Source organism: Hippocampus zosterae, chromosome 15 (assembly GCF_025434085.1).
Source record: "Hippocampus zosterae strain Florida chromosome 15, ASM2543408v3, whole genome shotgun sequence".
Lineage (NCBI taxonomy): Eukaryota > Metazoa > Chordata > Actinopteri > Syngnathiformes > Syngnathidae > Hippocampus > Hippocampus zosterae.
Window position 1 is genome coordinate 14092771 of NC_067465.1, and position 26668 is coordinate 14119438.

At 43.8% G+C, this 26668-nt stretch overlaps 3 protein-coding genes across 13 annotated transcripts in view; all 3 read right to left on the bottom strand.

Annotated features, from left to right (window-relative positions):
* The window catches only part of obscnb (obscurin, cytoskeletal calmodulin and titin-interacting RhoGEF b), a 64502-nt gene that overhangs the window by 20921 nt on the left and 16913 nt on the right, over positions 1 to 26668 (bottom strand). For 5 of the 11 annotated variants that reach the window (XM_052088343.1, XM_052088340.1, XM_052088338.1 and 2 more), the window contains 21 exons: positions 25843 to 26112; positions 25485 to 25754; positions 24099 to 24365; positions 23755 to 24021; positions 23390 to 23659; positions 23048 to 23317; positions 22151 to 22417; positions 21149 to 21415; positions 20589 to 20855; positions 20000 to 20266; positions 18436 to 18702; positions 17265 to 17531; positions 16858 to 17124; positions 16309 to 16575; positions 7948 to 8214; positions 7358 to 7627; positions 5910 to 6176; positions 4539 to 4817; positions 4166 to 4423; positions 3631 to 3897; positions 2664 to 2936 (listed from right to left, as the gene is read on the bottom strand). In XM_052088343.1, the coding sequence (XP_051944303.1) occupies positions 2664 to 2936; positions 3631 to 3897; positions 4166 to 4423; positions 4539 to 4817; positions 5910 to 6176; positions 7358 to 7627; positions 7948 to 8214; positions 16309 to 16575; positions 16858 to 17124; positions 17265 to 17531; positions 18436 to 18702; positions 20000 to 20266; positions 20589 to 20855; positions 21149 to 21415; positions 22151 to 22417; positions 23048 to 23317; positions 23390 to 23659; positions 23755 to 24021; positions 24099 to 24365; positions 25485 to 25754; positions 25843 to 26112 (5631 nt within the window). Of the gene's footprint in view, positions 1 to 2663; positions 2937 to 3630; positions 3898 to 4165; positions 4424 to 4538; positions 4818 to 5909; positions 6177 to 7357; positions 7628 to 7947; positions 8215 to 12098; positions 12177 to 12462; positions 12538 to 16308; positions 16576 to 16857; positions 17125 to 17264; positions 17532 to 18435; positions 18703 to 19999; positions 20267 to 20588; positions 20856 to 21148; positions 21416 to 22150; positions 22418 to 23047; positions 23318 to 23389; positions 23660 to 23754; positions 24022 to 24098; positions 24366 to 25484; positions 25755 to 25842; positions 26113 to 26668 lie in introns of all 11 variants that reach the window. The other 6 variants (XM_052088344.1, XM_052088341.1, XM_052088346.1 and 3 more) reach the window with 6 other exon arrangements.
* LOC127616766 (myosin-binding protein C, slow-type-like) lies at positions 8771 to 10685 on the bottom strand. The gene is made up of 2 exons (XM_052088579.1): positions 9497 to 10685; positions 8771 to 9362 (listed from the first exon to the last, which is right to left on the bottom strand). The coding sequence occupies exons 1-2, from the start codon at positions 9864 to 9866 to the stop codon at positions 8956 to 8958; spliced, it is 777 nt and encodes a 258-aa protein (XP_051944539.1). The 5' UTR covers positions 9867 to 10685; the 3' UTR covers positions 8771 to 8955.
* Positions 13095 to 15846, bottom strand: LOC127616779 (obscurin-like). The gene is made up of 3 exons (XM_052088594.1): positions 14063 to 15846; positions 13661 to 13927; positions 13095 to 13392 (listed from the first exon to the last, which is right to left on the bottom strand). The coding sequence occupies exons 1-3, from the start codon at positions 14154 to 14156 to the stop codon at positions 13262 to 13264; spliced, it is 492 nt and encodes a 163-aa protein (XP_051944554.1). The 5' UTR covers positions 14157 to 15846; the 3' UTR covers positions 13095 to 13261.

Here is a 26668-nt window from a genome sequence, read left to right on the forward strand (position 1 = left end):
AAAACAATTGCTTTCTTGTGTGAACTAATATACATTACTGCCACGAATGTCAATCATGTAGATTTTAAAGTTACTGTTTAAATGTGATTTTTACACTGTATGAATCTGGATTTTCAAGTGATCACTTCTACACCATTCCGACCGGCACCCCGTTGGTGACCCCTGGTTTACGAATTGACTTGACAAACATCGGAGGTCAAAAAGCCCAAAATATACCCAGATTATGGTTTAAATTGCAGTTGACAAAGGAGGCCATTTTAAACTCAAAAGGATGGATAACCAAATGTTAGACAGTGGCGTGCTTGCAGGTTAAGCGCAGATTCACTTGGTCAAATGGTGTAAAAGAAGTCAAAGACAGTAGTGGAAAGCAATAGGCCAGAATGGATGGGTGGAGCAGCACTGCACTGTTTGGGGTGACTTCCCAAATTATTATTATTTTGGATGACAAAGTCCTTAATACAGTAGACCCCCTTCTTTCACAAGGGTATGTTCTGCCAACTTCTTCGAAAAGTGAACATTTGCGAATAATTCTTAAATCTAAATTAGTTACATTCCGAATCACACACGTGCATTACTGCAACTGACTGAACCGTCAGATAGACAGTGTACTTGCCAGTAAAGATTAGTTACAGGCGACCGACAGTGTTTTGTGGTGACTCGGCTCCTTCTCATGTATTGTTGAGAAATTCGAGTTTTATTTAGGAACTTTCCAATGAAAAAATTGATTCGCAAAGATGGATGGATGGATAGAGAAAGAGACAGAGAGAGAGACACATAGAAAGAGAGAGAGGGAGAAAGAGAGAAGGGAGGGGGTCGACTGTTTGATAAAAACAGGCCATGTGGCCTTCGCATTATTCAGACGAAAAAAAAAATCCAAAACCAAAGGTCTAATAGGTGGAAGGAGTTTGGAAATTTGCTGTTGTGCCGCACCCAGATGCTTGACATACTTAAAAAAAAGAAAACAAGCTCACGCATGCTCAAGCACACTCAACATCAATGTGAAGCCGAGATTAGCTCGTGGAGAATATTACAACCCTCTGCAGAAAACCACGTTGGACATGATTTTCACATTGACAGTGGAATCTCCAAGTCAAACATCATCCTTTCCGTGACACTTGTTGATCTTTGAGTTGTTGCCATGCAATGTGAATTCATTTCACCCATCCATCCATTTTCAGTCGTGCTTGTCGTGTCGCCAGTCAGTCGCAGGGCACACAAAGAGACGGATCACTCTTCACTCTCAGATTCACAACGACGCTGAATGGAAGCTGGACATCCGTTGCTTTCACGGAAGTCAAGCAAATGTCTGATTATATCAGTGACTCGGGTTGACTGGTTTCAGTTTAAAAGAACTTTGTACAGCGTAGTTAAATACGACTGTCAGTCTGCCCATCCATCCATCCATCCATTCATCCATCTTCTGAACCGATCCTCTTTATAAAAGTCTCGGGTAAGCTACGGCCTTTGTCACCTGACTTTGGGCTAGAGGTGGGGTACACCCCTCAGTGGACGCCAGCAAATTACGGAATCTACACTGAACCCAACGTGCATGTTTTTGGAATGTGGGAGGAGCCCATTCAAGGACAGGGAAAACAGACAAACACCACACAGGAGGACCTGGACCTGGATTTGATACCCCCCCCCCCCCACCCCACCCACCCCAATTCAGAACTGCTGTGAAATACAACAAAAACAAAGAAAAGTAAAACTACTCATGCTTTTGAGACCTTTGACAAATGTCTAATGGAAAAGCAACACAAATATGTTTGCATACGCTGTCACCTAACATAATTTTAGGTATTTTGTGCTTATATACATTTTGGACATGTGATTTATGTTTTCGTTCGCTTGATTAAACTAAAATGTACTGTAATTGAGATGAATGCTTTCAGGGACAGCGGTAACTAGAGTGAACAGCTATTCACATGTCATTTTCTCATATATTAATAAATCTTATGTTGTAGTTGTGCATTAACCACTAACTACAATGAGCCCTTAGCTGGCGACCTTGTGTGTTGCCATCCACTGCCATCATTTTTTTGTCATGCCCAAATACTAATAGAAACACTTGAGAAAAAAATCCCGATATAAGGTTATTATTTGTGCATGATGGGGTTAAATTAATTGCTCATTGCTATTGCTCAAATTATAGCCTGAAGCTTTCTAAGGTCACAGTAAATTCCATTTCAAGCTCTGTTTTTAGAATCATGCTTTTCCTCAGTTTTCCTCCTTTTTCATCCATGGCCCGCTCCTGTGACAACATCTCAAAAAAGCCCACAAAAGAAAATCAAAACTCACTTGTCGAAAGAATTAGCATGTTAAGCGGGGTGTGTTTAGAAAGATTTTACCTCCCAGAGCTGCTCCACAAAACAATTGTAAATGTGAAACATTCACTATTCATGATGGCAAATCCTTATGCGAGTGATCAATACAGGATGACACTTTGAACTTGTGACACTTAGGCATGTTTTTCCAGAAAATGTTACTTTCATTCTAAATTGCACCATTTTGGGGTTGTTCGACTCTGGAGTTTCCACTGTATTTTATGTAGAATCAGGATAGTTGTTATATTGAAAATGGATTCATCACTACACAAGTACATTGCTTGACTTTCTGCAGGACGTAAAAGGCTTTGGTCATGTTCTTGTTCATTTCAGCGATACCTTTGACAAGGAGCTTGGCTGCTGAGGTTAAACTGCCAGCTTTGAACATGACAGTGCCCGAGTCATCTGTGGCCAGGTTCTTAAAGGTGAGTGTGTGGATGTGGCCCACACTCAGCCCTATCTCAGTCGCGGGGCCGCTCTTGAGCAAAGTGCCGTCCAACCACCACTGCACTTTGCCGGGCGCCTGGCCGGACAGCTGACAAGAGAATGTTGCCCATTCTCCAACAAACACATCCACGGGCTTAAGACCGCACAAAATGTAGATCTCTTTCACTGTTGAGTGAAAATACAAATACAGGAACAACCTCAGGCTCAATTTTTTTTCACAACAGTAGTACAGGGGTTCCATTTTTTAAGTAAGCCACCATGTCGTCTATCACTAACTTACCGGTACTGTACAGTCTGCTAAGAGAGCTCAAAACAATAAGTACTGCAGTAACTGAGCACACCTTCTTGTTCCACATGGCGCCGCTGCGCAAACAAGGTCATGGTTGCGATCTGTGTATCGGGGGGCGGAAATGGTTTTAAGCTAGATAACACTTTTCCCACAGCACAGAGTGTGGAACATACCGAAATATCTAAATATCTTCTTTATCTGACACTCAAAATAGAGTCTGCATTTCCATCTTGAAAACAAATCTTTCCTTGCACCGTTGTTAATTTTCATGCGGTAAAAATGTGACGTGGCACTTAGGTGACATCCATCTCCAAGGTGGAAATGCAAATTGTGAAGTCTCAGAATGCTTCACTGCAACACTGTCGCTCCCCTTTCTTTGAGTGTTCTTAAGTGCAACACGTAAACTAGTTCGTTGTGCGTCACTTGAAACCAGAAACCCTCTATCGTTGGTAAAATCATAAAACAAGGAACCCCTGTGAAATAACACCCTCTGACAGAAAAATTCAACAAATTAAACGATAAAAAATAAATAAAGCGATAGACTGGTCAAACAGTAATTCAGTACGCTACCTTGCACTGTCACAGACGCAGTGGTCAGTTGATCTCCTGCGTCACAGGTGTAGTAACCACTGTCTTCCGGATCCAGGTTCCGTATACGGAGCTCGTGAATGCACCCTTCCTGCCAGAGTTCACATTTCTTACCAGGCGCAAGAACTGCACCTCCTTTCCTCCACTCCACGCAGGCCCCTGGCTTGGATAGTTCGCAGCGGAGGGTAACGTCGTCACCCTCGATGGCATCCTGGTTCTCCAGCTCCTTCTTAAAGAACGCTGGGGTAGCTGGTGGGAATTTAAAACGGGAGAATTGGGGCGCGACGTCTCTGCTTGTCATGGTAACGAAAGCCTGACTGAAGCCAATTTCAGCGAGACAAGGATATACAGTATAAAGTGCTTTGATATTCTTAATCCTTGAGTAGATTAGAGAAATGCATCCTCTCAAAACAATTGTGAACTGATTTAAGAATGAAAAAAAAGACATACTAACGTTCCATTTAAATCACCCACTATGTTTGATGTACAGTAGACATGCACTTTTTTAGGGGGTTACCTTCCACAGTTAGGGTGACGTCACACTGATCATCTACGGTCTTGCAGGTGTACGTGCCCGCGTCTTCGGTCACCACATTGTGAATGCAAAGCTGCTGGAAGGCTCCATTCTGCTTCACATCGTACTTGAGACCTGCTTTGATGACCACATTGTTTCTCATCCAGGTCACGGTCACCTTGGGGTCGGAGATGGTGCAGGCCAGGGTGACGGTTTCCCCCTCCGATGCGGCTGTATTATGCGGCGTCTCGACAATGAGCACTGGAAGGAATCAGAAAGTGCACGCAAATAACATACGTTTACTTTGGCCCGATACAGATCATTCAGCATCACTTATGATTTCCATTTGTCAAGTCTGGTTGCTTTTGTCCTTTACCTTTTGGTTTCTCTTCCACCAGCAAACAAGCAACGCTCTTTTCTTCACCCACAACAAAGGCAACATCTCCCGATTCGTCAGTGGTCACCATCTTCAGGGCCAAGCGATGCACTCGGCCCTCGCTACTCATCTGGTTCAGATCATTGTTTTGGAGGAGGTTGTCTGCCAGCCACCACTCCATACTGGTCACACCGGCGTGAGACAACTCCACCTCGAAGACAGCGTCCTGCCCCGTTTGCACGGTAATGTCGTGCAGTTCCCGCAGGATACGCACGTGTTCTGAGAACAGATGGGAGTTCAGGACCATAATAAGAAATAAATATAGAGATACACACAATTCACAATGCTGTTGTTTTTTTTCTGTCAATCCCATCATGAGCTATTTCCTGAAAACTCACCTGTTCGCAGTTTTTCTGCTCTTTTTGTGCCAGTAAAGCTCTAACATGCTACAAAATGGCATCAAAGCCCTTGCAAATAGTAAAGTAGTAACTGGTGCAAAGGAGGTCGAAATGATATATCGCAACCTGGAGATATTTGTATGTTGTTCGGAGCTACGGTTAGCCTCAACTGTTAGTGGAATAGTAGTTGAATAGCTGGGATTTGCTGTACAAGGGGTCCTTGGTTTACTCTATGATGGTCCTGACATCAGTGAGGATTTGAATGCTCACGGTAATGAGTGTAAGAATATGTGGCACAGGAGGGTTACCACAATGCATAACTTCCAACCATCCATTCATTTTCCGATCCGCAAGGGGCACGGGGCATGCTGGAGCCTATCCCAGCCGTCTTCGGGCAGTCGGCGAGGGAAACCCTGAACCGGTTGCCAGCCAATCACAGGGCCCACTGAAAAACAACCATCCACGCTCACACTCCCACCTAGGGACAATTTCGAGTGTTCAATCAGCCTGCCATGCATGTTTTTGGAATGTGGGAGGAAATCGCAGTACCCGGAGAAAACCCACGCAGAACATGCAAACTCCACACAGGGAGGTCAGAGCCGGAATTGAACCCGGTACCTCAGGATTGTGATGTTGACCCGCTATCCACTGGACCAACGGGCCACCTTGCATAACTTTTATGCATCTGATTGTTTTATTTGCTTCATGCCATTTTAGGGTCTTGACATTATGAACACCGAGCAATGAATCAGAAGTACAGTATAAGGATACGTCGATGCTTGGCAGGTGAAGGTAAGCTCAGCTAACGCAGTACTTATCCCTTTTGATTCGATTGTTTTATATTTATAAGAGTATTTTTCATAAGAATATCAACGGTGAAGATTTATGACTTTACTACAATGTTTGTTTTGGTTACAATTTCCGGTTAAGTCGACAAATAAAATAATACAAAGTGCAATATAGTCTGATTTACCTTTGACAGTGACAGTAGCAGCGCTTTTCTTGTCACCAGTGTCGCAGCTGTACTCCCCACTATCCTCCGGTCTCAGCTTGTGAATGACAAGAGTGTGAGTGGCAGCGCTCTGCTGGATGCTGTATTTCTCCCCGTGGCTGAGCAGAGTTGAGCCCTTCCGCCAAGTCACCTTGCAGGTGGGGCTGGATGTCTCACAAGACAAAGTGACTTTTTCACCCTCAGTGCCCTCTTGGCTGTCCAGGGTCTTCTTGAATAAAACAGGTGCGGCTGCCAGAAAAGACCATTGACATTTAGAATAAATCACGTGTTGATTTTTTTTTCCAGATGGAAATATAGCCATCATAATAAATAATGATGTCTTAACTAAGAGGGCCAGATATGTTGATCCAGCCGCTGTTTTGGGAATACAAATGGGTTCATTTCAACTCAACCTACATGGGAATTCAATGGGTGGGATCGATGTATTAGATGAACAACTAACATGCCATTTGAATTCCATCTGAAATCCCCACCTTCTTATAAGCCCCCCCTGCTCATTGCAGCTGTAACCATCATTGGACAGTCTCGCAGGTCAATTATTATAGTCACACCACCCATCCATTTTCTGTTCCGCTTTATCCTCACAAGGGTCGCGGGGGGTGCTGGAGCCTATCCCAGCCGTCTTCGGGGAGTAGGCGGGGGACAGCCAATCGCAGGGCAGACAGAGACGAAAAACAATCCGTGCTCACACTCGGGGACAATTCAGAGTGTAATCAGCCTGCCATGCATGTTTTGGGGACTGTGGGACGAAATTGCAGTACCCGGGGAAAACATGCAAACTCCAATCAGGAAGGCCGGAGCTGAACCCATGACCTCTGCACTGTGAGGTCAAGGCGCTAACCACTGGACTACCGGGCCGCCCTATACGAACGAACGCACGCACGCACGCACGCACGCGCACACACACACACACACACACACACACACACACACACACACACACACACACACACACACACACACACACACACACACACACACACACACACACACACACACACACACACACACACACGCACACACACACACACGCACACACACACACACACACGCACACACACACACGCACACACACACACACACACACACACACACACATATATCTCCAAATATAATTGCAGTTGTCAACAAAAAAGGGTTGAAAGGAAAACGTTCTTCATTGGAAACGAATAAATTATATGACCATAGGTTGATCAGCAGGGCCTCTAAGATAGTACTTTCCAAGGAGAGCATTTCAAAGGAAGCACATGTCCACATTTAAAGAAAAGGAAACATTAAGAGAAGCTTAAGAGCAACATGTTCCAAGAGTATCCACCACTATTGAGGATGAAGGAGAGGTAAAAAAAAAACATGGATTTGAAATTTTAAGTATGGGTGTACACGCAATGAGCAGTTCAATATTTCCTTACCTATGACAGTCAGAGAGGCCGTGGATGTGTGGTTGCCCACTGAGAAAGTGACTGTGCCTGAGTCCGCCGTGGTGATGCCTCGAAGCGTGAGGCTGTGTGTACAACTTTCTACCTTAATAACATTCACGTCATTATTCTGTAGTGGGAAATCTTTGAGTCTCCACTGAGCCAACGGCGCATCCTCATGTGTGACCAGACACTCAAAGTGGACGTCTTCGCCTTCGCATGCGACGCAACTCTCCAAGAATTTCACTATGGACACCTCCACTTCTGTGTAAGAGACAAATACTTGTTGTTTGGGTTGAGCAAGTGCTTGGCAAATACGTCAAGAGGAAGATGTGATAATATCAGTGATGGTATCAGACAAGTGATCAAACACATGAAATCAAGTGTTTGTGTCGTTAGGGAGAGGTGCAGGAAGAGTGGATTCCACACACGTGAGGGCAAATTACATTTGAACCTTTCAAATGTAATCAAGACAATCGAAGAAAGTCAGTGGATAGGAGCTGTTTGAATTCATGCTCAAGAGAAATGAGTGGAAAGTGCAATGAAAGAAGTGCACACGAGAAGAAAACCCAAAAAGAGCCTACCCCGCACAGTGAGGGTGGCTGAAGTCTTGTGGCTGCCCGTATCACAGGAGATTTCTCCCGAATCCGCTCCCCGCAATTTATAGATGACGAGCTCTACAAGCGTCCCTGTCTGTTTCAAGTGATATTTGCTGCTGGATACCAGCACCCTGTCACCGTGTCTCCAAATCACACGAGCTCCGGGCTTTGTGGTTTCACAGCGGAGAACAGCTGTCTCCCCTGCCTGCTTCTCCAGGTTCTGCAGTTGAGTTTTGAAAAATACTGGCTGGGCTAGAAACAAAAGATATGATTATAATTGTGCCCCCCCCCCAAAAAAAACTCCCGCAAAACTTTTTTTTTAAACCCAGCCCAAGTCAGAAGCGGGGTACACACATCAAGATAGCATCAGAGGTTCTTTTGACCAAGTCAGCAACGACCCATTATCTGTCTCTGAGTTGTGTTAGAGATCAGGCCGTCAATTTCAAAAGTTAAACATTCTGATTATTTTTCAGACAGTCATGTGGATTTGAAACACCAAGGGGGAACAAAAGCAAGCATAATACACTACAATGTATGACCTTTATGTAGTGACTACATAAAGGTAATGCTGCCGTAAATGTTGGACGGTCCTCTGTGACTTTTCTCCCCAGTTTTAAGCCCTGTGCCTCGAACAAAGATTGGCTCATCAAAATAAAGGTTGGTTTGGATCAATCTTTCAATAAACCACATTTTGAAGCGATAACGTCACACTAAAATTGCTGCTGTGCCACTGGATTGACAGATAGAACACCCTTCCGTAGCATGGTGCCGCTGCTAAGTCACAAATAACATCGGGGACCTAAAACCGGTTTCATCACCCTGCCTGAGCTTCCACTTAATGACATTTTGTGACTTCTCCAAGGAGAAGATGGAGGCAAGACATTTCTATGCATTGTCACTCAGTACATTTCCATCTGTGTGTCACGTCATGTTTAATTGCACGTTTTTGGAGTGGGCGGAGGTGGTGGCAATTTAGTGTTGTTGGACAAACTGTTAAGTGTGTGTGGCGTGTTCTGTGTCATACCAACGTTGAATCAGTCCCTCGCTATGAGAACAGTAAGAGCACATGGGCCATTTCGTTCCGTGCGTGCCCCGCTTTCGACAAGCTAGTAAACCCGAAATGGCAAGCATACCCTTCACAGCCACATAGGCTGTGCTTTGATGGAAACCAGCGTCGCACGTATAACAGCCCATGTCGTCTTTGTCTACGTCGTGGATTACAAGCGTGGCGGTGCGCTCGCTTTGTCTAATGTCATACTTGGAACAGGGACATAGACCGAGTTCTTCTTTCCTCCACTCGACAGGGGCGCCGGCTTTGGAGAGCTCACACTGCAGAGCCACGCTTTGGCCCTCATCAGCTCTTTGGTCTTCCAGCTCTTTTGTAAAAGTGACTGGGCGAACTGATGGACAGAACGCAATGACCGAAAAAAGATGAATGGGGCATGGGGATGGAGAAGATGGAAAATTGCAGAGAGAAATTGAAATGACGGAAATCCGCAGCTTGGCTTGAATGGCAGAGCTGAAGCCATCCTACCATTGACTTGAAGTGTGGCAGTGCTTGTCGCGTCCTCCCAAGAGCATGAATATGTTCCTGTGTCACTAGGTCTCAAATCCAAGACGTGCAGTTCATAACGGAATCCATTTTGTGTCATCTGGTACTTTTCGCCACAACTCAGGAGTTGAGTTCCTTTCTTCCACTCGACAAGAAGTCCCGGCTTAGAAAGCTCACAGAGCAGAGTAACACATTCTCCTTCAAAGGATTCTTGGCTTTCCACTTCCCGGAGCAATGTGACTGGAGGGACTAGGGGCGAATGGAATGGATCATAAAAATGGGTGGCGTGATGACTGTCAAGTTGAACACTATGAGTAGACTCGTGCCAGTTCAGAAATATAACAACAAACATTTGAACTTACCTCGGAGAGTGGCTGGTTGTTTTACGCCACAAAATTTCTGTTCACATACATACAAGGAGAAACAAATTCCACTCAGCCCTTTCCCAGACTACCAAGCATGGGACTCAATCCCTTCTAAGAGCAAAACTCGCAATCCTTCAAACTCACAAAGTCTTGGAGCTGAAGCATAATGTAGACACCGATGTACACCTCTCTTTCCTGAATCCAGAGCCAAAAAAAATAAGAATCCCAGAACGGCAGAGCCATTGCAATGCAGAACGTGTGCAGCAATGGTAAGAGTAAGAAAATTCATCAACGTAAATCAATGGGGGCACAAAAAAAAGACCTGTCATTAACATCCACATAAATAGGCATCTGCTTCTGTTGTGTAGAATCATGAACAACTTAGTTTTCAGTATTCTGCTCAAGAAAACTCATGATTGAAGAGTGAGATGTGCCTCCCTATCAAAATGTCACACATTCAACATTTGGGAGTCAGGCCATGCATAAAACCACTTGACAAGCTTCATTGCATTTTCATTGAAAAGCAAAAGAAAAATGTCTCCATAAAAAAAAGCCAACGCTGTTGCTCAGATTATAACATTTCTCATTCAACTGCAGTGAATGTATTCATGGAATTTCCAGTTTGCAGGACAAAGACAGATTCTATTCTGTGACAATGTGACCTTCAGCTTTACAGATGCCATTGCTGCCGTAAGGGCGGTGTAGCACGCAAAAAAAACTTGTTGGGGGCCGGGGTCGGGGCCAGTGCTGTTCTTAGTTGGTGCTGAACAAGTTCTTACAAAGAACGTGTTTGGTTTTCCACTGGCAAAGAGCCAAGTAGGAGCTACGTCATCATAAAGCATCCAAACGTCACTGCCTAAGACACCGTTTACCCAAGAGCGCCTGCACTATTAGTAATAATAATAATAATAATATTTTGCAAACATCTGATAGTAAATTTAGCATAGAGTTGATTATACTTGTATGTAGAATATCACAGTCAGGGTCATGCAATCAGCAAACACTTTTATGTTTCTTAATCATTGGCGATGATCACGAGATCTGGCTGCGAGTCGGCGATCTCATGCTATCTGCACACATCCGTAACCACTCTTCTGGTGGGACCCAATGGTGACAGAGTTCACCGTTCAAGCGTTAGTGCAAAACATCCGTGTGCCCAGGGAGTCATTCCTCTACATCTGCGATCGTCAAGATAACCCCCATCACCACCACCCCTGTTGTTCTTGCAAGCGTCTGGCCCGACAAATAACTGGAGCCATCTTAACTCATTCAATCCCAGCCATTTTCACTGGAGCAACTTTCACTTGACTGATCTTGGAAAGCCCACAGAATATTTGGTTCTCATGCTATATAAACATAGAGCCTACCAAAATAAAGTTTGGACTCTCTTCTTTCAGCAGAAAAAGTCTTTTTCCATTCTTCAGCAACCGGCATTACAAAATGGCTAAGTTTCATGAAAATGTCGATTCCTGGGCAAAAAACGGAGACAGGGGTGGTGATGGCTAGTGATGAAAAAAGCGGAAAGGGGCGTGGCCTGGACGGGGCGAGCAATCACAACAAGTAAGACATCATACACGTCCAATCGCAGGGCTGTTTACAATCGGAAGATGGAAAGACTGATCGGGAGAGCTCATGAAAACTCGAGGATAAGGTACCTGACTCCCCCTAAAATTTTCTCAACGGATTTAGACGATTCACAAAAATTATCAATTTAAGAAATAAAACGGTGGATTTCCATTGCCATCCCTGCGGAGAAAAAGAGCTTTTTGAAAAAGCATGCATTTCAAGCATATGGGGCACCACTGTCACCTACTGGTCACTTTTTTACGTGATTTACAATGCAAAAGGTTTATTCTCATTTACACATTGTATCAGACCCTCCTCCTCTGTATGACGCAAAAAAAAGACTTAGACGTACAAGTACGTCCTTGGTAGGTGGGGCCTAACTTTAAAAAAGACGTACAAGTACGTCTTGTGGTATGAAAGAGTTAAGCATCAGTTTCAAGCACCAGAGCTAGAGCTAGAGCCAATAACTGTGGTGGAAAAAGCACTGGCCCGGCACGAGCACTAGCACAAGCGCGGTGGAAAAGGGCCATTTGTGGTCTGCTGCTGAGTGAAAGTAAATGTTGCCACAAAGCTGTATATAGAGCGTAAGCCACTCTGAGGATACACAGCATCAAGAAAGTTGCGCAAATCAATCAATTTCATGACCATTTTACCTTCATCTCTGCGCTCCTGCATCTCTTGTTTCACAAGTTGTTGTTTAGACGTCTCTCTGGTCTGGTGCAGTGTCACAACTATGAAATTGAACATAACATTTGAACCTCATTTTGAACTGATTTTTTTTTTTTTTTTTAGCTTTGTGCCACATAGCCAACAACAGTTAAGGCAAAGACAACCAGGACCTGGCCAGTCGCCACTCATTCACCCCCCATGCAGTGTGCACACAAGTTGAGCACTGACTATTTAAAACACAAATAAAACATGACTCACGTGATCAAATGCCACACGTCCATAACATAACTCACTCCGCCACTTCCACAGACCACACTGATACGCAAGGAGCACATGGACTAACATTACCTTCAACTGTTTCATGTATCTCCTGCTTCTTCTGCTCATCTTTGGCAACCACCAATGTAGTTTCTGTCACTTTGGCTGAAATGCAAATATGATATAAGGCCCATCACCTGAGCAAAGCTACAAGCGGGGAATAGTTCGGTCAAACAAAACAAGCAAACTGCATGCTGCCAGCACCATAGCAAAAGCAACAAGTTTTTAGGCTTCGTTTAAAAACGGCCATTTGACATAAAAGACCCAAGAGAACCAAAAGCAAGAGGAGAACTTTGCATGGAGAAACCCACGGATACTCCGTGCCAAATAGCAAAAGCCGAGCCATGAAATTGATACTTCCGCAAATCACAGCGATGCATTGCACTGATTCATTACGACAAACCCCCTCCCCCCAAAAAAACAATAATAATCAACAATACCTTGTAGTGGTTCCTGTAGTTTCTGCCAGACATTAAATGCTTTGTACTTCTCAAACAGTGTTGAATCGATACATAGACAACAATCTGCATGCAGCCAGTCCAAGTGGCAGCCAGACACAAGAGACCTATGTATATTTCACCACTCCACTGAGAATTTCCACAGCAGATGCACACAAACAGCAACCCCCCACCACACCCTCTTCAAAAGAACAACCAACCAAACATTGACAGTATTTCTCAGCATTCAGAGTTGCAAAAATAAATGACTGTAATTTCAAGCTTATATCCTGTAAACTGCATTTCATCCATACAAATGATTACTGAAGACAGCAAATGCAAAGAAATGGCAATCATTCAAAACCAAGCAAACAAACAAAAGCTACAACTTTTTAAATTCCAGACTGGACAGGGCATGTAAAGCTGAAAGCCATGTGAACATTAATACCTTCCGCTTTTTCTTTATCTTCTGGTATTTTAGTTTCCACTTTAGCAGCAGGGAGGGAAGCTGGTGGCTTCATGGCTGAGAGGAAATCAGATTGTCATATGACGCGCCTCATTATCTTTCGTAGCTATTTGGTAACGCAACAAGCAAGCAAGCAAATCACGCAGCCACTCTTATTCATGTAATGTGCTACCAAGTAAACCACTGACTATGTCACATAACAGACAGAGGGCCCCACAAGACAGACAGACAAGCGGGTCCAAATTTAAATGATTCAAAAAGTAGTTCCAAGTTGACAGCAGCGTGACAACAAAGGCCATCAAATACAGTCGATTCAACTCCCTACCCATGATCTTGACACAAGCCGTCGTTGTCTGTGTTCCACACACACAGCTGTAGTCTCCACTGTCTTCAGGCACCACTTGGGTGATAAGCAGTTCATTCGCAGACGCTTGCTGCTTTATCCGGTACTTATCTCCGGACGTCAGGACCTGCGCTTCCTTTTTCCATTCCACTGAGACTAAAGGCTCCGAAGTCTCACATCGAAGAGTAACCGTCGATCCCTCGTCGGCCTCTAGACTTTGCAGTTTCTTTGTGAAGGTCACTGGTTGGGCTTAAAATACAACGATTACTTAAAATCGACCTTCCACGGGTGAACTGGGGCTTATCCTTACACCCGTCAACCATTCACACCTGTAACCACACTTTTGCTTTGGTCATTTCATCAAAAGCCTTTCTCAACATCTACCTTCAACTCGGAGCTCCCGAGTCTCTTGTTCCACGAGTTGCCGTTGAGAGATCTCGCTGGTCTCTTCCAGTGTCACCACTATGAAATCAAACATGGTATTGGAACCTCAGTTTGAACGACTGCTTGACAGCACACAAGAACCTGCCAGTCATTCAGCCTCCAAACAGTGTCTCACCACATAGGCAAATATGACTCTCACGAGAGGATCAGTGCACGAGTGCAACAACTTGGGCGAACCAGGAGAACTTTATCTAACTAGGAACCGAAAGTCTTGCTGGTCAATTTAGCCTTCCGAATCCCTGCAGCCAGAGCTGCTGAGCAGGGAGAAAAACAGAAGCTAGAGTTGTCCTTTTAGTCTGCCAGTCAAATTTATCCAACCAGTGTGCAGAATCATTCATTCATTCATTCATTTTTCAAACCGCTTTATCTTCATGCGTGTCGTGGGGGGTGCTGGAGCCTATCCCAGCTGTCTTCGAGCAGTAGGAGGGGGACACTCTGAACTGGTTACCAGCCAATTGCAGAGCACACAGAGACGAACAACCATCCGCGCTCACACTCACACCTGCGGACCATTTAGAGCAGGGGTGCCCAAACTTTTTGGATCGAAGATCTACTTTTCGATCAACTAACCTCCCGGGATCTACACTTACCGGCGCGCACACAAAAAATATATTACTAACATGTACAAAGACACACAAATGGTTGTTTGTTGATTTTTCTCGACATTCCTCGGATTTACTTGGGACCTGTCTTAGATCTACCGGTAGATCAGGATCTACCTAATGGGCACCCCTGATTTAGAGTGTTCCATTAAGATAAGATATCCTTTATTTGTCCCACAATGGGGAAATTTACAGCCTCCAGCAGCAAGAATGTAGGTAGAAAGAAGAAAGAAGAAAAAAAAAAAACCCCAACAAACACCGTTCAATTAAGTGCAATATAAACACAAAATGGATAAATCCCAGTGCTATTTTCAATTGTCTTTCACATCATTTAATAATTATTATTATTATGATTGTTATTTTTTTATTCATCAGCCTGACAGCAGTCGGTAGGAACGAGCGTCGGTATCTCTCCTTCTTGCAGCGCGGGTGTAACATTAATCTGCCGTGCATGTTTTTGGAATGTGGGAAGAAACCGGAGTACCCGGAGAAAACCCACGCAGGTCTGGGGAGAAGATGCAAACTCCACACAGGAAGGAGCCGCAATCAAACCATGCACCTCTGCACTGCGAGGTGGACGCGGTAACAACTGGACCACTAGGCCACCGTGCAGAATAATATCAATATAAAAATATTATCTGTCACGGAAGCCAACAGTGGAAAAAAATGTTACTCATTAGAAAATTGTATTCTCTAATATGCCCGAGTCATTCTACTCACGTGCTAATTTTGAGGACAATGAGTGTACTAGACCATAAGTTGGATATGAACGATATTGTATAAGTGCTTCTTAGATGGCTTTTTGTAGGCTAGTTAAAATAAAATAAACATAAAACTAATTTGTGTGATTAAAAAAAAAGAAAGAAAGAAAAAAACAAACACATTGTATCAAAAAAGCAGAAGCTGAACAGAAAACAAAGACCATAACACACCGGAACACTTCCAAAGACCACAGAAGTGCAAAGGACTGACTGATTAATTAATAAATAAATAAATAAATAAATAGATATGCACTGACATCAGCTTCTACTGATTCATGTATTTCCCAGTTCTGTTGCTTTTCCTCAGCAGCTCCCAAAGTTGCTTCGGTCTTAGTGGCTGAAATGCAATTACGAGCCAAGTCTAATGGCAGCCAACTGCCTCCCGTTCAAACAATCCGCATGCGTGCAGCACAAGTGGCAACGAAAAGCACCATCTTCTCTCCATACAAATACCTTTCAACGTTTCTTGAGTTTCAAGCCTCTTTGATTCCAATTTATCAGCCGGGAGGGAAGCTGCCGGCTTCACGGCTGCGAGGAAACAATGTTGTGACGTACTATGTCATTTTAAATAAATATATACATACATACATAAAACACAGGCAGGGTCGCAACTTTCACCCCAATTCAATTTCAACCCATGAACGAACCGTCGGGCAACCAAAAACAGAAATGATCAAACTTACTACATTGTACATTTGAGAAAAAGAGTGAGACGGTTGCACCAAACAGAACACAAAGAAGCAAACTGAGGGAAGATCTGCCAAATGGAGATGCTTGATTTCAAGCCGACAGCCTGATCCTTTTAAATAACGCATTTTCCTACCTCTGATTTTGAGACTGGCTGTCGTTTGAATGTCGCCGCACACGCAGCTGTACTCCCCACTGTCTTCTTCCGCTGCTTCATGAATACATAGTTCATTGACAGTCGCCTCCTGTTTCATCAGGTACGTTTCTCCAGACTTGAGGACCTTTCTTCCCTTTTTCCACTCCACCGAGGCTCCTGGTTTGGACGTCTCACAGCGAAGAGTCACACTGGATCCCTCTTCCGCCTCCTGACTTTGTAGCTTCTTTGTGAAGGTCACCGGTTGGGCTGAAACAAATTTCAGTTAGTATGACATGACAAAAAAGTACAAAACCCCCCAAAACAAACAAAAAAATAATAATGCCATGACCCCACAGATCATGTGTGTAGAGTGAAACCTCCAACTTAATTCATTCCACAATGTTGGTTGACTTCCAAGTTTTGGACCAAACAGGACACTTAACTGCCCATTGCTGTTACTCTTGGGGCGCTTGATGTTGGAGATTCCACTGTACGAGAAACGTATACAAAAAATAAGAGGGTGGAGGGAGGGGGGGGACTTTGTCCTACCTATAACAGTGAGGTTAGCTGCAGTATAGTTCTCCCCACACACGCAGCTGTACTCTCCACTGTCTTCCTCTGCTGCTTTACAAATCAAGAGTTCATTCACAGTCGCTCGTTGCTTCATCTGGTACTTTTCTCCCGACTCCAGAACGAGTCTTCCCTTCCTCCACTCGACTGGGACTAAAGGTTTAGACGTCTCGCAGCATAGGGTAACACTGGATTCTTCTTTGGCTTCTTGACTCTGCAGCTTTTTTGTGAAGGTCACCGGTTGGGCTAAACATGTTTTTAATTGGTTAGGAAGCAGTGGCATTAAATGACGTACGTGTCGACATAAAAGTGAGGTGACTCTTTGAAACATGAATGAACAACTATTAAAAAAAAGTACTTCCTGGGTGACTTTGTGTTCCCCTTACCTTTAACGGTGACTCTAGCTGCAGTGTTGTTCTCGCCACACACACAGCTGTACTCCCCGCTGTCTTCTGGCAGCGCTTCACTGATGTGGAGTTCATTGACGCATGCCTGCTGCTTCATCTGGAACTTTTCTCTCGACTTGAGAACTTGTCTTCCCTTCTTCCACTCCACTGGAACTAGAGGTTTAGACGTCTCGCAGCAGAGCGTGACACTGGATCCCTCTTCGGCCTCTTGAGGCTGCAGCTTCTTTATGAAGGTCACCGGTTGGGCTGGACATTTTTTGAATTGGTCAGCAACCAGAGATGCCAAGACTTTTTAGAAATGATGAAACCACATTTCGGTGAGCTGATTCCGCTGACAAACTATATACAGTGGAACTTCCAAAATCGTCCATTCTTTGATGACGATTGATTTGAACCCTTTCATGCATCCTGTAACTTGATAACATGAAAAGCTGTCGATTGGAGAAACCCCAAAAGGGTTAAAGTTCTTCATCACTAAATAGAACTAAATAAAAACCAAAGTAAAGTACAGTCAAACCTCGGCTTTCGAATGTGTCGGTTCTCAACCAATTCGGTTTTCGACCAAAAAATTCGAATTTGTTATGCCTCGGATGATGAACAAATTTCGGTTTTCGAACAAACTGAGCGCACTTGAATGCACCAGTTGACTCCTCTCACCTTCCTTACATGAGGAAATTACGCTTTCTCTTGTAGACGAGGAAGTGACGCTTCCTCGTGTTGCTTTTCATTGTGAGCAGACGTGTTCAATAAACGTTTTGTTTTTTTAAAGAGCTTGGTTTCGGTTTTCGAACAATTTGGTTTCCGAACTGCTTTTTGGAACGAATTATGGACGAAAACCGAGGTTTGACTCTACAAGTAAGCACTCTAGTGCTGGCATCAAGAACATTTCCAGAAAAAAGGGAATAATTTTTTTACAGAGTTAAACCCGTGGTATACAGGATGATAGCTTGAGCAGGTTTTGGTATCATCTGAGTCTTATTTTCAAGTTTGATCTCCAAATTGTACCACTTTTGCACATTTGACTTAACTCATTCACTCCCAAAGACGTTTTTAAATGTCTTTTCAGACTTGGTCCAGAATTGGCTGGAACTGAATGAGTTAAAAGACTCCACTGTATAAGAAACATTTCCCCAAAAAGTCTTCCGTCTACCTTTAATGGTGAGGCCAGCTGCAGTGTTGTTCTCCCCACACACACAGCTATACTCCCCGCTGTCTTCTGGCAGCGCTTCACTGATATGGAGTTCATTGACACACGCCTGCTGCTTCAACTGGTACTTTTCTCCAGACTTCAGCACTTGTCTTCCTTTCTTCCACTCCACTGGCACTCCGGGTTTCGATGTCTCACAGCGTAGCGCAACCCTGGAGCCCTCTTCGGCATCTTGAGGCTGCAGCTTCACCGTGAAGGTCACCGGTTGGGCTAAACAATTTCAATTGGTTAGCAACCAACGATATCATGACATGATACTAGATGACGTATTAAAAAAAAGGAAAAAAAAGAAAATGCATTCTACTATAGTGAGGCCTCGGATAAAGTGTGAGGCTGTGTTAGAATAGAAAAAGGCAATGTTGTCATGTTTTAAAGTTTCATCTTGTTACATGCTTGATTGACCTCAAAATGCTTGTGTTCAGAGCATCTTGCACACAATGAAAGCATAGAGAGATCAAAGGACCCGAGCAAATGGTACCTGACTACATCATAAGTAGACACACTGGTGCTTGTTATCAGACAAACTTGGAAAGGAAGATTTAACCTTGGACGGAAGGGAGTACTCGAAAACTCCATCATGAGAAATGGTCACGAGCCAGAGTTACAGACATATCAATTCAAGGAGACACTGCTCGTTGAAATGTACACGTGTCTGTTAGGATGTTGGTGCTGGTACCAAGAGAATGCTTAAAGCCCTCCTCAAAACTCACTTGTATTCTTTGTGCGTTCGACTCAGCATGACTTAGATTTGTTCTTGATTTTACTGCTTGGTGCTTTCTTCCGCCTTTATTACCGATTCGTCTTACTGTTTATTGTGTATGTTAAATCGCTCCATGTACAACACTTTGTATGCAGTGATGGCTGTTTGAAAGTGCTCTATAAATACTGTTGACTTGACTTGTTGACTTGACTTGAGGGGCGATCCAATGGGGCCATCCAGGGGTGCGGCATGTTAATGAAGATCGGAGTGTTTTTCTGATATATTCCTTGTAATTTGCATATACAGTCAATAAAAGGGCCGGCAGAGGTTGCACAGGTAGGGTGACAGTGGGAAGCGCACACTGAGGGTCTTCATGGAGAACTGCACCTCCTGCCGTCAGTGAAAGTCGATCTGTTCCTGTGTCAAGCCTTTGTCAACTGTCCGAGTGAAAATCTCTGACAGGCTGGCATCACAAAATATATATTTCAAACCACTCACAGCATTGTGAGGCAGCCGTGTTAAGCGCAAGCTAATCGTGCCGCCACAACCAATGTATTATGAAACTCAAGTAAAATCATTCACTCCTCCAAGATGGTTATGTGATACACAACCAGTGCCATCGCAATTACTCTTTGGTGGCATCATAAAAAAAAAATGTTGGTTATCGTTTGCGTCAGTGTTTTCAAGAAAAATTGGTTTGGTGAAACACAAATTGTAGCACATTAGGGACATTCCATTTTGGAATTTCCACTCAATGAGAAACTACAAAATTCTTTTTGGAAAAAAAAGACTCCATCTTCCTCCTACCTTTAATGGTGAGGCCAGCTGCAGTGTTGTTCTCCCCACACACACAGCTATACTCCCCGCTGTCTTCTGGCAACACTTCACTGATGTGGAGTTCATTGACACACGCTTGCTGCTTCATCTGGTACTTTTTTCCAGACTTTAGCACTTGTCTTTCTTTTTTCCACTCCACTGGCACTCCGGGTTTCGATGTCTCACAGCGTAGCGCAACACTGGAGCCCTCTTCGGCATCTTGAGGCTGCAGCTTCTTTGTGAAGGTCACTGGTAAGGCTGCCGATTTAAGTGGAATGTTAGGAACAGTTGCTAAAACTATACACGGAAATGGATGAAATAACCCAACGAGGACGTATTCGCTTATTTCTGCAAACTCAATTCAGACAGGTGCCTATTGTCAAACAAACAAATAAATAAATAAAAACAGCGGACTGGGTGTAAGAAATAAGTCCCCAAATTATAAAACCAACCATCAAAGATCACCTTTTTTAAAGGATGGTTATGTGCTTCAAAAGGTGCTGCTGTTTTGGTTAGCCACCTAGTTTAAACAGGCTATATTCATGTTCGTGTCTACTTATGTAGTAGAGGCTCATCATACCCTTGATCTTGACGCAGGCCGTGGTTGTCTGCTCCCCACACACACAACTGTACTCTCCACTGTCCTCGGGCTCGGTCTGGTTGATGAGGAGCTCAATCTCACAAGCCTGCTGCTTCAGCTGGTATTTTTGTCCATACGTGAGCAGCTGTGCACCCTTTTTCCACTCAACAGGGACTAAAGGTTTCGAGGTTTCACAGCGTAGGGTCACCCTAGATCCTTCGTCGGCCTCCAGACTCCGCAGCTTCACCGTGAAGGATGGCGGTAATGCTGCAAATGCAACAAAGATTGTATTGTCAAGTTCCGCATTTACACTGCATGTTCAAGTGACACGATTCAGATTTGTTGGCCCTGCTGGTAAAGGCTTCAAAATGCATATCTTTGGATTGCCCATTCACAAATGTGAGACTTCACTGAACCTAGCGTACAACTTTTTGAAATGTCAAAGGAAAACGAAAACCCCCCAGATAGAATCAGAGCTAAGTAAGCCCTTGGACCAGGAGTTTAAATCCATCAACACAAAACTGCTGCAGTGTGATGTCATTAAAAACATAGATCAGTACCGTTCACTTTGAGAGTCGCCGATGTCTTCTGGTCCCCACATAGACAAGAGTATTCCCCGCAATGGTCCATTTTTACATTCTTAATGCGAAGCTCACAAGATGCCTCTTGCTGCTTTATCTCATATGTCTCTCCAAGAGTGAGAGTTTCAGAGCCTTTCCTCCATTGAACATTGGCTGCAGGCTTTGATAGCTCACAGCAAAGTGTCACCGTTTCCCCTTCCGTTGCATCTTGATTCTTGAGCTTTTCTTTGAAAGTGGCAGGCAGAGCTAAGACACAACAAAATATTATTTACAGTATTAAAATACTTAGGCTTCAATTAGTCACCACCTAATTAACCCTTTCATGCACGAATAATGATAACCTGTAACCTGATAAGCTGTCCACTTTCGTAACCGCTGTCCCTGATAGTAGATAGTAGATAGTAGGGTAGATGGTCAAGAAAGTGTGTTAGCCATGGGAATAAATGTGTGTGTGGGGGGGGGGGGCAGATCCAAAATAGATGCCTCCTTTATTAGCAAACTATATTTATATATCACATGTTATGTTTAGAACACTAAAGTGTAGTGTGACGTCCCAATCAAAACTTTGGACATACTTTCTCACATCTTGCATATTACATTCAAAAATGTATTTCCAAATCATGCCTTACAATATTTTGTTTGTATAACTAGTATTTAGATTTTAAAGACTGTGAGAGAGGGAGAGATGGGGAAAAATTCAAAATCATTCATTTCTTCTGAAATTTTATCTTAAATGCATGATAAAAAAACGACTTGAAAAGCGATTTTTTTCCACAATAATTAAAAATGTCTTGAGAAGACATTCATAAAATTGAAGGTCCCACATCTTATATGAAATAAAAGGTCTCACGCAGATCAGACACCTGGTACTTTGTGGACATGCGTAAAAACACCTAGCACCACTCTCGGGATAAATATGGTATGTATGGCAGGATCATGAAATTCACTTTTGTTGCGGGAACACCATACAGACAATCTTACCCTGAACAGTCAGCTTGGCCGCGCACTTGGCTGTGCCCACATCGCAGGTGTAGATGTCAGTGTCGTCTTCCTGAAGGTGTTTGACGGTGAGAGATAAGACGGCTTCCTTTTGGCTCATCTCGTATCGACCGCCAGCCTTGAGCTCCGTGTGCCCTTTAAGCCAGGTAACCGCAGACGGGCTTTGAACCGTCTCGCACTGCATTGTCGCAGAGGTCTTCTCATCCGCTAAGGTGTCCTTCAGTTCTTTGGCGAACTTATGGATTGGCTCTGTCAAATATTGAGCGGTGTTACAAATGGGATGTAGAATGTTTTGGAAATGAATTTTTAGAGTTCCAAATAGTGGTTTTCCAAATGTTGTATGTAGAAGCTTGAGGAAAAAGGAAAAAAAAACTTTTTTTTAAAACTTGCTTAGGTAACTTAAGTGACGTTACATTGTGTCCGCAGATTTAAGGAAGTCACATTTGAGATTTTTAAGGCTTTCTAAAGGCGATTTTGATCAAATTGAAGACCTCCCCTTAAGTAAATACAATGAGAGTGAATTAAAAAAATATATATATATATTTTAAGGTCACCAACCAAAGTAACAGTTTGAAACCGGTATTTCGAGATTTATATTCAGAAATGCAGACTGCTTGTTTTGCTTTATTTTTTTAAAACCTTTTTTATTGTTATTGTACCTGTGGCCTTGTTAAGAGGACTGAGCAATGGATTTAAAGGTCAACAAAATGTCTATTTGAAGCCTTCATTGAGAAATATATAGTTGCTGACATTTGAGGATCCCCTGAGAACCTGTGTTAAGGTAAAATGGATTGTAAAACAACCACGTGACTATGAAAACCACAAGCTCAGACAACTAACAAAAAAAAACAAATATCATCCATGAATAATCATCCTCACCTTTCACGTCAAGCTTGGCCTTTGCGGTTGCCCCTCCGACAACCTCACATCTGTACTCTCCAGCATCTTTACTGGAGACGTTGTGGATGACCAGCTTCATAACACGGTCTTCCTTGATGATGTCGTACTTCTGACTCTTCCTTATGGATTTGCCCTCCTTTGTCCATTTGACAATGGCGGTTGATTGTGTTACCTCGCAGGTAAAAGTGGCATTTTCACCCCGAACCACACTGATATCATCCAGGTCCCTTGAGAGTGTTGACACTTTTCCTGCAACGAAGCATTTTGACATCAGTTATTTTGGATGGATTCATGAATGCGAACTAAAGAAAGACAATTCACCTTCAATAGTCAGTGATGCTATGGAGGTCAGATCCTTAATGCTGAAGATGACGTCTCCGGCATCAGCAGGGGTGACGTCCTTGATGGTCAGCATGTATTTCCGTCCTTTGCTGTTAATTTGAAAGCGGCCTCCGCTTGCGACGGTTCGGCCGTTAAGAGTCCAGGTGCACTCGTCGGTGATCTCCCGAGACAAGATGCACTCGAAAGCGCACGTCTCCCCCTCGTTCACCTCAGCTGACTTCAGCCATTTTGTGATCCCGATGCCAATTTCTAGGGAGGGAAAACAGGTGCTATAATTACAGCAAAGGTTACTGTTATTGTGCTCGTGTGTGATGCATGGGGGCCACCCTGATAATGAAACCAACCTCTTACAGTGACCTTTGCTTTGGACATCTCAGTTCCCAGATCGCAAGTATACTCCCCCGCGTCGTCTTTGGTCACATCCTTGATGATCAGCCCCAAAGATTTGCCCGTGTGAAGGAGCTCATATTTGGGTCCAGCTTTCAACGGGCTGCCTTCTTTACTCCAGATGGGAGAGACTCTGGGTTTGGATGCCTCACAAGCCAGAGTGATGGAACCTTTCTCCTCACCGACGACGTCATCCAGAGACTTGAGGAAAAGGGCAGGCTTTTCTGGAGAGTGAACCAAGCAAATATCGATTAGCACATTTTTTCTGAACTATACCATATTCATCCGCACAGATTCTTACCTTTAACCTTAAGCGTGACAGATTCCTTCACCTTGCGGACGTAAACTGTGATAGTACCGCCATCTTGAGGTGCCAGGTTCTTAAGTGTGAGTTTATGCACTTTCCCTTCATGGGTTATGGTGTTGACTTCATTGGTGAAGAGTGCCTTGTCATTCAGGAGCCACCGGGCCTCCTCGTCTGCATAGTTGACCTCACACGTGAACACTGCGTCGCTGTCTTCGTCCACTTCAGTGTCAGCCAGGTGCTGGGTGAATTTTATGTCACGCACTAAGAATGGAAAGCAGCTATTAAGCATTGACTCAACTTGAAAATGTATTTTCTATGGCGGGGGTTTTCCAAACTTTTTCCGATAAGACATTTTGCATCCACCCCAGATCCCAAACTATTACTCCAAAAGATACATGAAACTAATGCCATTCTAAAGAGATCCATTTATTACAACAAACATGAATTAACAAGAAGAAGAAATTTGGGTCCAACTTTTTTTCTTCTCTTTCATTAGTCGAGCAATGAGAAGCAAGGGGAAAGAGTTAAGACATCCACCTCACACATCCAACTTTTGGGTAACACAGCGGTCTCGTGGTTAAGGGTTTGAATTTCAGCTGTGGCCTTCTGTGTCAAACGTTTTGCAATTTGGGCTTCTTCAAACAGTACCAAAACCTGCATGTTAGCTTTATTACAGACTGAAGACTGTCCATAGGTGTGAGCGTGAGTATGAATGCTTGCTTGTCTATATCCATCCATCCATTTTCTGACCCGCTTATCCTCACAAAGGTTGGAGCCTATCCCAGCTGTCTTCGGGCAGTAGGCAGGGGACACCCTGAACTGGTTGCCAACCAATCACAGGTCACACCTGGATGAACAACCATCCGCGCTCACACTCACACCTATGGCCAGTTCCATTAACCTACCACGCATGTTTTTGGAATGCGGGAGGAAACAGAAGTACCCGGAGAAAACCCACACAGGCCTGAGGAGGACATGCAAACTCCACATAGGAAGGCTGGAGCCGGAATCAAACCCTGCAAATCTGCACTGTGAGACTGACGCACCAACAAGTCGCCCACCTGGCCACCCTGCTTGTCTACATGTGCCCTACAACTGGCTAGCGACCAATTCAGGGTGAAGCTCGCCTCTCAGCCAAAGTCAACTGGGATAAGCTCCAGCTCACCCATGACTATAATTAAGGCAAGGATAGATAGATAAATATAGATAGATAAATATAATAGGATAGATAGATGGAGTCTTGACACAAGAAGGTTCTCTCCGTGACCTATTTGGACACACCTTTCCACACGTCGAGCAGCCCGACTATCATCACTTATTAAAAATTGCTCTGCTACTCATTTGGAAAACCCTACTTTACAGTATAATATCAAAGGGCACCTTCAACTAGAAGATTTCCTTTTGTCAGGGCAGGTCCAGACTGACAGCGGTACTCGCCACTGTCCTCTTCAGTCAGCCCATGAATGGTGAGTTGAGCCCTGGTAGCGTCTTGCTTGATGTTATATTTGTCTGATATAGCCAGTGCGACCTGTTCTTTAAACCACTGCACTTTGTCTTTTGGCGGGATGGAGAATTTACAAGTGAGAATGGCAGAGCTTTTCTCCTTGGCCTTCACGTCTTTGATGGGCTCTGCAATCTCAAGGGGACGCTCTGAGCACAGAGCAGGCAACATTAAGAAGCTTTACAAACAGACGTGGCATTAATGAGTTATTATGGAGTGCTCACACAAGTGCAGTACCTTTGACTGTAAGCTGAGCGAGTGACTTGCTCTTGCCAGCCGTGAACTGCACGGGGCCCGTCATGGACGCTTTGGTCTTTTTGAACGTGAGACGATGCTTGGTGCCCTCTGTCTCCATCTCAACATCGGCGTTCTCCTGCAGGGCGACTTTGCTGAGAGTCCAAATGGGCGGTTTCACCAGTTCCATGCTGATCTCAACTTCGAAGACAGCGGCGAAAGGTTCCGTAACCTCCACAGAACTCATCTCCCGCACAATGCTTATGGACTGCTCTAAAAGGATTCAAACAAATAAAGGATGAGATCATTCAAATATAAAACAACTGTGATATGAGTTCACAGTAAATCAACCTGATAAACATAGTTTTCTTAAATCAAATAAAAATATGACTTACAGTAAGTACCAGTACTAAAAAAAAAGGGGTGTACCGTAGTAAAATCCATATAATCTTTCATTCCTATGGAGAGTATTCAACTTTAGGGCAGCTCGGTGACCTAGTGGGTTAAAAAGTTTCCGGAATGTTTTGGAATTTTTCTAAAAAATGCTCTACACCTTTTGGAGTCTGTATAATGAACATTATAATCTCTAGAGTTCCAATTCGCCTATCCCTCATATACTACCACAGTCAGAAAGCAACCAACCTAATGCTTTGTAATAACGTTTAAAAACGACAATGACAAACAACATTTCCAATCCATATGAGGTTATTACTGTAGGCACATCAAACATTCATCATCAACTTGAGTCTTGCACTCCAATTACAGTAGTTAAGTGTCTTCTAAATGAATCAAACAACGGTGGGAACACACAGTGAGTTACGACCATAAC

Excerpts from the sequence above, each read along its gene's own strand:
- LOC127616766 (XM_052088579.1), bottom strand. The coding sequence starts at position 9,866 with ATGTTTGTTGTTATATTTCTGAACTGGCACGAGTCTACTCATAGTGTT. Across the intron at positions 9,363-9,496 it reads TGCCACACTTCAAGTCAATG|TTCGCCCAGTCACTTTTACA; the intron begins GTAGGATGGCTT and ends TCTGTCCATCAG.
- LOC127616779 (XM_052088594.1), bottom strand. The coding sequence starts at position 14,156 with ATGTTTGATTTCATAGTGGTGACACTGGAAGAGACCAGCGAGATCTCT. Across the intron at positions 13,928-14,062 it reads TCGGGAGCTCCGAGTTGAAG|CCCAACCAGTGACCTTCACA; the intron begins GTAGATGTTGAG and ends TTGTATTTTAAG. Across the intron at positions 13,393-13,660 it reads GGCTTGTGTCAAGATCATGG|CCATGAAGCCACCAGCTTCC; the intron begins GTAGGGAGTTGA and ends ATTTCCTCTCAG.